General features: G+C 36.7%; 2 protein-coding genes across 2 annotated transcripts; one reads left to right on the top strand and one right to left on the bottom strand.

Moving 5' to 3' along the window:
- Positions 1–243: 243 nt before the first annotated feature.
- Positions 244–5,741, bottom strand: mns1 (meiosis-specific nuclear structural 1). Its single transcript, XM_008418193.2, has 10 exons — positions 5,550–5,741; positions 5,247–5,438; positions 3,559–3,686; positions 3,354–3,456; positions 2,492–2,721; positions 1,651–1,867; positions 1,452–1,559; positions 1,118–1,375; positions 903–1,028; positions 244–492 (listed from the first exon to the last, which is right to left on the bottom strand). Exons 1-10 carry the CDS (start codon positions 5,550–5,552, stop codon positions 397–399), a joined length of 1,461 nt encoding a protein of 486 aa, XP_008416415.1. The 5' UTR covers positions 5,553–5,741; the 3' UTR covers positions 244–396.
- A 454-nt stretch (positions 5,742–6,195) lies between these two features.
- Positions 6,196–10,026, top strand: pcna (proliferating cell nuclear antigen). Its single transcript, XM_008418192.2, has 6 exons — positions 6,196–6,647; positions 7,455–7,552; positions 7,686–7,753; positions 8,307–8,501; positions 8,597–8,720; positions 9,614–10,026. The coding sequence occupies exons 1-6, from the start codon at positions 6,427–6,429 to the stop codon at positions 9,688–9,690; spliced, it is 783 nt and encodes a 260-aa protein (XP_008416414.1). The 5' UTR covers positions 6,196–6,426; the 3' UTR covers positions 9,691–10,026.
- The last annotated feature ends 650 nt before the right edge of the window (positions 10,027–10,676 follow it).

Below are 10,676 nucleotides of genomic sequence, written 5' to 3'. Positions count from 1 at the left end.
ATTTTACAAATTAACAACCAAAGCTTCATGCAAACTGATGAATAGATTATCTACTTTCTGAAAACAAAATGAGGGTTTGAAGAAGCAACTCCCTGTTATCAACTAGCAAAAGTTAATGTGGTTTAATTTACGGTGTTCATCTGAGTGGAAAAGATCTGTAGTTTGAAAATTTGATGACGTTTGAAAACGGGAAAGATCTATAATTGTTCAGTAAGTTCCTAAATCAAAATGAAATTAATTAAGGACAATTCTGCAAGCACATTTTAATAAGTAAGCTTCTAAACAATTTGAACAAACATTTTGTGTTTTGTGCAGAGAAATAAAAAAAAAAAACAATCTAACACATTCACAGCAATCTCAAACCGCCCCCTGGTGGGCAAGCGAAGGAGAAACTCCTCAGTCTGTCATCAAGGGTTCTTCAGTCTGACGAGTTTCAAAATTCTTCCTGAAGTCTTCGTCGAAGTGTTCGAGGTCATCTTTACGGAGAAAGTCCTGTGAACAGACACAGCCACAGTTTACTGATGTTTTAATACACACACGCTTTAAATAACATTTGTGATGATGGGGTATTAAAGCCAATGAAGAGAGAAAAAAAGAGTAGATATGCAAGAAAAAAAAATCAAAAATGTTGAAATCAATCTCAGAAATGTCTGAAAAGTCACATTTTTTTAACTTGAAACTCCAAAATTTGGGAGCTCAGAGATTTCATTATATTTCTGCTAAGAATTTCTCAGAATCTAAAAAAAAATGTTCAACTTTTAGAGCTTAAAATGGTCTTGATTTTGTTCTAGAACATTTCTGAGATTCATCTCAGAATTTCAGTATTTGGGCAGAAATGTACTCCTTTTATATCTTCTACAATGTTATAAGTTGTTGTAAATGTCAGATTCTCTCATACAGACCTTGGGGAAGTTTCCGATGAGTTGTAGTGCATGTTGCTTCAGGAGCTTCAGTCTTTCTTCTTCTATGATCCGTTTAATCGCCGCCTCTTCTTGCTGCTCAGCTGCTCTGGCTCTAGCTTCCAGTTCCTGGTGAGATAGAAAATGGTTTTAAAAATGTCTACTTTCTAATAAAACGCAGCACATGTTGTTCTTCAGTGACTGGTTGTGGTCCGTACCTCTTCAGCCTCCCGCTGTTGTCGTTTCTCCTCTATCAGCCTCTCCACCTCGTGTCTGTGCTCCACCTGCTTCATGCGCCGCTTCCGGGCGTTCATCTGCTCGATCCGATCGTCCTCTGCGAACTTGGCCATCATGGCTTCCCTGAAGGCCTGGTCCTCCTGTTTCTGACGCTGCTTCTGCATCTCTCTCAAGGCCCTGTGCTCCTGTATGGTCTGCTGCATCATCAGCTTCTGCCTGATCCTCTTCTCCATCTCTTCCTAACAGAGCGGATTAATAATATATTTAACACGACAGCTGAGATCATGAAGCATTTGTTTTCTGCTCGATTCTTACAATGTCTTTCTTTCTCTCTGCCTCCTCTTGTTGCTCCAAGTATAACTCCTGGCGGATGCTTTCGAGGTCCTCGCGCTGCTTCTGGTCCTTTTCCATCTTCTCACACAGCTGGAGATCAGATGGGAACAGCAGGTAAAGGCGTTTTCTATAAATTAATGGACAGTATTAATATCAACAGGTAGAAAAGCTTTTTTGTAACCATTTTCTGGATCTGTTGCTTTGCTTCTTCCCGTTCTTTCATCTGAGTCTTTCTGGACTCTTCCGCATCCTGCTGCTGCTTTGCAAACTCCATGATGCGTCTGTTTTCCGCCTCGATCTTCTGCTTCTCCAGGAGCTTCCACTTTGCCTGCTCCCGTTTGAACTCCTCAATTTGCTGCATGGTGGCTTGGACCTTCTCCATCTTTAGCTGCCTCTCCCTTTGACAGAAACATTTAATCTCAATAAGTGAAAAACACTTCATAGAAACACTAACAAAATGCTTTACATGAATTCTTAACCAAGTCTTGGATAAATATTAATTTATTAAAGTGGACCTATTATAGTTACTTGAACTGGTTAGGTCTACGAGTAATAAAAAAAAAACAGGATTTCTGACTTTAATCCTAGAAGATTAAAGTCAGAATTGTGAGAAAAATTAAATATTACAATTATTTACACAAATTTTTTCTCAGACAATTCAATTAAGCTGCTGCTGGCCTCGCCCCCAACTCAAAGAAAATGGCTTCAAACAGATGAGCAATTATACAAACATCTTCTGAATGGTAATTAAGAAAAAAAGCTGCCATTTACATAAAGCGGTAAAACCAGCTGACTAAACACTCTGGAGTTGTGCTGGGGTTGCTAGGTAACAGGGCTGGACTCTGCTGGGGTTGCTAGGTAACGGTGCAGCGATACTCAGTAATTGGGAGGTTTTTGAAACGTCTCATTTTCCAGATACTAAAACACATTTACTTATCGCTAAAAAAAAATGGCTGTTTTTAGAAGCAGTTGAAACCCAAATACAAGAATGAAAATGTCCAGAGTGAATTTTACAGACTCACCTCTGCTCCTCTTCGTATATTTTCCTGATGATCTCGTCCACCATGAGCTTCTCCTTGAGGAACCGCTCGTAGGCCTCCTGTCTCTTGATCTCCCTCTCCATGACCTGCGCATCCAGCTCTTTCTTGTGCTGAGCCATCTCCTGGTGGTGTTTCTCCTCCTGCTTCAGGAGCTCAGCGGCTGCTTCGTCACGTTCTCTCTTCATTGTGTCAGCCAACTCTGCCTCAACCAGCTATCATAGAAAACACATGACTTAACAGTAAGCTCCGGTATTGGTCAGAATAGATTAAGGAAGATTTTTCTTTTGAGATGTCGTGCAAAGACAAAACAAAATAAATTTAACTAGGGCTGGACAATAAATCAATAACAATACATATTGTGATAGAAAACATGTTCAATAATTTCAATGAAATCTAATCCAGAACCGCACAGCATTCTGGGAGATGTAGGCAGAGGAAAGGCTTTAGATGCTCAACCTCTCATGGCCAGTTAAGCAAGGTTTGTAGCATCAACTCATTCACTCACTTTTTGGTTTCCTAGCAACTCACTCACTCTTTGGTTTCCTAGCAACAACCTGCTGAGTAACTTACGCAGCAGCAGTTTAAGTTGATGCCGCCATTCCTCATAACTGCTTAAAAACAAAAAACATCGTAGAGGAAAAACTGTGGCAGTACTTCAGATATTTAAAGCAGCAAACTAATCAATAATTCTAGATATTGGCTGATATGAAATTCTTATATGGTGATATGTTTTTCAGCCATATTGTCCAGCCCTAACTTTAACTGAGAGTATTTTAAAGAATCTCAGCGTTCACGAGACACAAAACGTCTGAAATCTGACTGAACTATCGAAGGCGGCACCCACAGCATTCTGACGCCTCATCGCTTCCCGCTCTGCCAGCTGAGCACTTCTTTCCTTGCTCACATACGCAGCCAGCAGCTTGGACTCCAACTCCCTGATCTCCAGGCTAAGGAAAATAGGAGGGAAATAAATGTTACTGTACTGTTACTGTAATTAATAACTCTGGTTACACATGAGACCAAGTGTGGAAGTAATAAAGAGAGCGCACCTGTTTGCTCTAACCTGCTGCCTCATTTTCTCATCTTTTTGCTTCTCGTGGGCGATGCGGGCCAACTCTTTAGATATTCTCTCGTCCTGTTCCCGCTGTTTTTCCCTGTTTATTCTGTCCTCCTCGGCCTAGAGAGTCAGCAATTATTTAATCAGCAATAATCTGCATTAGGGAGAGCAAATGTAATGCAAAACTGTTTTTAAAGCAATACTTGGATTCCCATCTCAAAAGATTGTTTTATTTTGTTGCCCTGTATCTGGATATCATGAAAGTTTGCATATAAAATTGTTTGTGAAAATTGTGAAGCAGTCAGTTCAGTATATGTGAATATTTTATGATTTATGTTGGTTGGGTGATTCATCAAGTTTTATCAAAAGTTTTGTTTTTTGAATACTTAATTTTTGGAAAATCTGGATTTTTTTTTTTGTCACCTATGCTTTGAAAGTGATGTCAGCACACCCACAGCAGCCATCTTTGTTTTACAGCTTCAATTTTTTTTATAAATAAAACTATAATGAAGCCGTAATATTAGGAGGATGAAGTAGTAATTTTATGCGAACTTCAGTTCTCATTAAAGCTTTTTTTTTCTCATGATTTCAAGACGTTCTGGTAAAATTGTGGCTTTATTCAGCTAATGTTATGACTATATTCTCGTAGTTAAACAAAAATTCTTAATACTCACAGAAGGGTATGACTGAAATAAAAGATTTTTTGAAAATCATCATTTGTGACATTTTTTATAAAAGAAAGTGAAAAAAAATCTGAATTTGCAGGTTAAAGATAATATTTAATACAACTAAAAATTTCCAGTCTTGTTTCATAAACATTCTCCTTTGTATGCTCACTTGTGAAGCTTGTTTTACTGAAAGAAAAAGGCACTTTATGTCAGAAATGTTTAGATTTCTTTAAATGTTTTAACGTTTATTGAGTTCACAGGTATTTTCATCAACTACATTTATATGTATTTTTGTCTATGCTGAGTTTTACCCAAAGTGGCTTGCAAAAAATCTCTTCCATGTTTTCATCATGTTTAGATTTTAGAATAAAACAGAAAGATGTTAACTGTCAGAACCTTTTATGTGCCCAGTGGATTGTAGACACAGTCAAAAGCAAAAACACAGCAGTTTTTTCCATGCAGCTGTAAATAAGCCACCTTGTTATTCTGGGGATACAGTTGTTTCCATGCCTCCTCCATCCATCAGCCAGTGAGCTTCCTGTCTGCTTAACAGCTGGTCATACAGTTTTGTTTCATAACAAGCTTTTTATTATCTTACACAGATCACTTTAGCTTATCCTTAAAGTAATCAAAAGCTGACTTTTAAAAAAACTCATGCAAGTAGACAAAATGTATTTATTTTATTAAATTACTTGACTTGCCCTTGAGAGTTGTTATTTTTTAAATTTAGTTGTGCTTTCTTTGCGCGCAATGGCAATACAATTAATTCTGATTTTGATTCAAAAATAAATCTGGAAGCAAACTACAATTGTAATTTACACTTCTTTCAGTTGCTTAGCAAAATGTGTTGTCACGCTGCGCATTCGATACATGTGATTCAATCGATTTAAAAACTGTTTTATCGTTTATAAAATACTTTATAAAAAACTTTTATATTTTTATTTTTGGCGACTATATTCAAGTTAGGTTATCGAAACATGGCTGAACTTTAGGACGGCCAGATGACTCCAACCTTGATTAGACCGTCCTCTATCTGCCGCTCCATGAGCTCCTGTCGCTTTTGCCGCATTTGCCTCCTCATGTCGATGGTCTCCTCCACATCCATCCTGGCCTTCATCCCCTTTTCCTGGTATAGTCGCTTGATCTCTTCTCTCCTGACATTTTCCAGATGCAGGATATGGTGGTGCCTCGTCACCCAGTTACTCTGTTTTAATAAGACGAAACGACAGACGCCAAAGGACTCACAACAAACATCAAACATAAATAATCAACAAAGCCCGCGCACAGGTTAAATGATCTGACTACAAAGAGTTACCATGTTTGCAGTTTGGTTTTTTTTCTATGTCCCAGGTCTCCTAACTTCTTTTCCACTTGACTACACGAAAACCCGTAATTAAGACGAGTTTTATCTGTGAACTTGCTGTGAACTTTCCGAAGTTAAGCTAGTTGCATTCCTTCTTTTGGCTGTTGTTTTGTTGTCCAGGAAACGGGCCATTTTTTTTCCTAACCCAATGAGAGTGAGCATAGACAATAACGTCAGTTCCGGTGTACTAAAATCAAAATTAAATTCATTTTCTTAAAGAACATTGTCTCATAAAGATGTTTTATTAAAATGTTTGAAGTATTAATTTAAATATATTTAGATCAATTTATGAAGTTAGTGTTCCTAACACGCAGTTGTAGAGTATGCAAAAATGTTACTCAAGATAAGCGTTATTTCATAATTATTACTGAAGAAAAAGTGAAAAAGTATGGTGTGGCAAAGCTATTCCTAAATGTTATTTATTAGAAAAATTTTATTCATATAAATTAAATTGAGCAAACATAAGAAGTTATTACCGACTTCTTGCAAAATGTATTAGATGCCCTCTCCAATATGGCTCAAATCTGTTTGCATTCTTATAGCGGTTGGGCGGTACGTAAAGACGCACGGAAATGACGTAGTATGAGAATTATAAAACTCCCGTTAGCGCGCGCTTACAGCTCAAACTTCTTATCCTGCTGTCGGAGTCGCCTGTGCTGAGTCAGAGTCAGCGAGCAACACAAAGACTTAACAGCTAGAGGAGTTTTCTTTCCCTCCCGCTTAGTTATAACTCTACGCTGCTGCTTCTGTCTCCACGGAGTGACGCTTTCAGGCGGAAAATTACGTTTTTCTCTTCGGTCTACGCAGACGTAAATACTCCACAGCAAACATGTTCGAGGCTCGCTTGGTCCAGGGCTCCATCCTGAAGAAGGTTCTGGAAGCGCTGAAAGATCTGATCACAGAGGCCTGCTGGGATGTCAGCTCGTCCGGCATCTCCCTCCAGAGCATGGATTCGTCTCACGTCTCCCTGGTGCAGCTCACCCTGCGGCATGATGGCTTCGACTCTTACCGCTGCGACAGAAACTTAGCGATGGGGGTCAACCTCAGCAGGTGAGGCCAACTTTATTAACACGTTTTAATATTAAACATTGATATTACTTTGTTGTCTTGGATAACTTACCCTTTGTGTTGATATAATTGAGTACTTTTGGATATAAAGTTGCACAACGAAGTGACAAATAAGTGAGACTTTGTTTCTGCCAACAACTCTGAAACATCGCTACATCTTAGCAATAACTGTTTCTTTTTTCTTTTTCTTTTTGAATATATTTAATTGGGCAGTGTTAATTTCACAAAGACGGAAGCCATCTTGGTGGATTTGCCCGGGCATGTTTCCCTGCTGCACTCATAAAAATCACATTTTCAAGCAGTTTGTGTTGGTTATTTATTCAAGACAAAACGTGAATTTTGTGTCAAAAACACGTTTAGATCAGTTATTGATGATGCATAGCACTCTCTGTTGAGCGCGAAATTGTTTGCCGGGTGGGTTGGCGGGAACTGTTAAACCCGGGAATTCGTACTTCCGCTTACGTCACTACCGCTTGTATCGATTCTGTCACTTTTGGTCTTCTGAAGTTAAAATACAGCGAAAAACAAGTTATTCTAAATATTTTTATTCACATATAACCATTTATAGTAATATCTGAATCATAACAAGACGCATTTTATCAAAGAATGCAGTTTAATAAATAAAATATATAGCAGTTTGTTTCTTGTGTGTGAAAATTGATTTAAATGAGTATTACTTCCTACTTTAATTGTTGCTCATGTCAACGGATCTTAACTGTGTTCTGATCTTGTAGTTTTAACCCGTTTTTGTTTGTACCATCCTAAACTTGACTCTCATCTTTCTTTTAGTATGTCAAAGATCCTGAAGTGTGCAGGAAACGAGGACATCATCACCCTCAGAGCAGAAGATAACGCAGACACACTCGCTCTCGTGTTCGAAACCCTCAGTAAGTGTTTAATGGTATATAAAGTTGTGCAATTGTAGTAATTACGTAGCTTTTTTCTCTTAGTCATGAAAAAAGAAAACGGAGACAATGTCAAAGTTAATTAGGATGTTGTTGCCTCTTTTAATCTTTGCAGATCAGGAGAAAGTCTCAGATTATGAAATGAAACTGATGGACTTGGATGTTGAGCAGCTCGGTATTCCAGTAAGTAACTAATATACGGATTAATACTGGAATTAGGACTCAAACGATTTAAATCATCAGCTGATTGACTGCATTAACTTGAATATTTTGACTAAAAATGGCCATTAACTGGAAAAAGGAACATATTCGGAGCATTAAGTGAACCTGTGCGAAAATATTTATATTTTCCATTCAATATGAAAAAAAAAAACCACGTTTGTCTATAAATGTGGTTTAGCCAGAACTCCTTAAGTGGGATTGCTTTACCCAGTTCAGATTTACTAAAAGAATACTTTAGTAAATCTTATTTTCTAAACTGTTGCAGTTTAGGCAATAAAATATTTATTAAATTATTTATGTGCATCTTTTAATGCATTTTTAATAATGTATAAAGTGGTTGGTTTAAAATCTTTATTTTATTTATTTTTAGACTAATCGATTGCTAAAATAATCAGTTGCAGACCTAATTGGAATTTTTTTGCACACTTTCTTGCATATTTAAATGCATCAACATTTGTTTAAGGGGTTTATTCTCAATAAAAATCATTTAAATTTCCTGACGTTCCCCCCGCAGGAGCAGGAGTACAGCTGTGTGGTGAAGATGCCCTCTGGAGAGTTTGCCCGTATCTGCCGTGACCTTTCCCAGATCGGCGACGCCGTCATGATCTCCTGCGCAAAGGATGGCGTGAAGTTCTCCGCCTCCGGAGAGCTCGGTACCGGAAACGTCAAGCTGTCCCAGACCAGCAATGTGGACAAGGAGGACGAGGCTGTGAGTGTCGACGAATACGTGGCTTTATTCAGGTCAGTTTGGTTTGGTGGAGTTTATTAAATCTAATTTATTTTCTTTCTTTTTTTTTTATCAAGGTCACAATTGAGATGAATGAGCCGGTCCAGCTGATCTTTGCCCTCAATTACCTGAACTTCTTCACAAAGGCCACGCCGCTGTCGAAAACCGTCACCCTCAGTATGTCTGCTGACATTCCCCTCGGTAAGTCAGTCAATCAGCTTTATTTATAATTTTATGTAGATTGGTTACAGTGATGAGTCGGCTTTCTTTCCAGACAGGAAACTTTACATTGAGGCACAATAAATGTAAATGTAACATGATTCAAAATGGCCTGATGCTAAATACTTAAAATATTAAACCATTAAAAATAAAAAAGTTTTTTTTTTTTTTAATTATTCAATAGTCATGAACTCATAAATATTTTAATTTAAAAAAGGTGCATTTTGCAGATTTTTAACTACATGATCTGATTTTATAAATCATAATAAATGCATAAAACATACAAATTCTTTCTTTTTAAATAAGAAAATGAATATTTTATTTTCTAAAGCGCAGTAACGCAGCATTCCTTTAGTTTGCATTTAATTTTGTAGCAAAACATTTATCAGCAAATAGAAACTTACTTCTAAGATGTGAAAAGCTCAACCCTTTCTGCATCACTTAACATAAATACCATGACCTGTTTTATTTTTTATTTTTTTAAACCAGTTAATAATTGAATAGCAAAATGTGGTTTATAGGAGTTTTTACAGAGTGAAACTGGAAACTGTACCATTTGAGGAGTATAGTTTTAGTGTAATGGGACTAAAATATGAAGTTAAGTGGAAATTTTGGTATTTTAAATATACTATAATTCAGATAAGCAGCAAAAGAATTTTTTTACTCAAATAAGAGTAGCGATACTTCATAATAAAATAAGTAAAAGTAAAGAGTACAGCGTAGGAAAAATATTCCTGAAAAGAAAAAAAGTTTCCCAAATAAATGTAATTGAGTAAATGTACCCAACTTGATAGTTAATCACTTTTACTCTGATTGATCGCATCAGTAAATGTTTCTTTGTTGATCCAAACGTGACTTTCTTCCTCTCTCCTCAGTGGTCGAGTATAAGATTGCTGATATGGGACACATCAAGTACTACCTGGCCCCAAAGATTGACGAAGAGGCTTCCTAAGTCGTCTTCATCACAGTAAAAAGAGAGGAACTGAAGACTGGGACGCATCCAAAGTGACTGAAGGACTCTTCTGGTTTGTCGGCTTTGAAAGAAGAGCCGTCGGCTGTTTTTTCTCTCTGTGAGGAAAGATTCAGCAGCTGGTCCAAGTCCTGATGTCACCCGGTTTAAATTCCAGCACTTCTGGCCTGTTCTTAAATTTTCTCTTCTGTCTTGGACGGGAAACCAAATTTCAAGTTCTTTTTTGTAGATAACACACTTGTAAATAAGTCCTGTGGTTTTCGCACTGTTGGTCACCTCCAGATGTTTTTGTATGAATAAAATCAGTCCGAAAACTGACACCTTGTTCAAAAGATTTGTTTTTAAATCTGTTCTTAAAAAAACATTGCATCTGATTTTGGTTTTAGACCCTGAAGTCTCAAATATGTTGACATTTCTACACTAGGTCATAAATTATTTCCATTTGTATCTTTAATTTATATAATTTTATTGCTTTTTTTCATCAGTCTGATTAGTTTATTTGAAGTTAAATTGTATATAAGTTGTAAGTTTAAAATACAATTTAGTTTTTAAACATTGTAGTCGATTAAATTTGACTCTAACAAACTAGTGAAATACATTTTTAGATAATAATTATCTTTAAATCAAAAGTAAATATTTATACCAGTTAGAAATGCTTATCTAAAACATTTGGGTTTATTTATTTGCTGTTTTTCAACTTGTTCGTCCTTTTCGACAACTAAAATTAGATTTATTTGTTGGTTACTAATAAAACCACTTTGAGGGTTTATATCAGAGCTTCAGCAAATAATAAAAGCTCTCCAAACCAGCAAGTTTTATTTTTTATACATTAGCCAACTAATTATTTCCAGCTGTGACTGAAAATAAACAACTTTTTTTTAAGTGTATTTCTCTAAAACAGCCACTAGATGTCACTGTTTTACCACTATTATGTGCGTTGGCTTATTTCCATTTATCTCTAAATGGAA

This window comes from Poecilia reticulata, linkage group LG9, assembly GCF_000633615.1.
Source record: "Poecilia reticulata strain Guanapo linkage group LG9, Guppy_female_1.0+MT, whole genome shotgun sequence".
In the NCBI taxonomy this organism is placed as follows: domain Eukaryota; kingdom Metazoa; phylum Chordata; class Actinopteri; order Cyprinodontiformes; family Poeciliidae; genus Poecilia; species Poecilia reticulata.
Note: the sequence above shows the minus strand (reverse complement) of the source record. Positions and strands in the feature narration are given on the sequence as shown.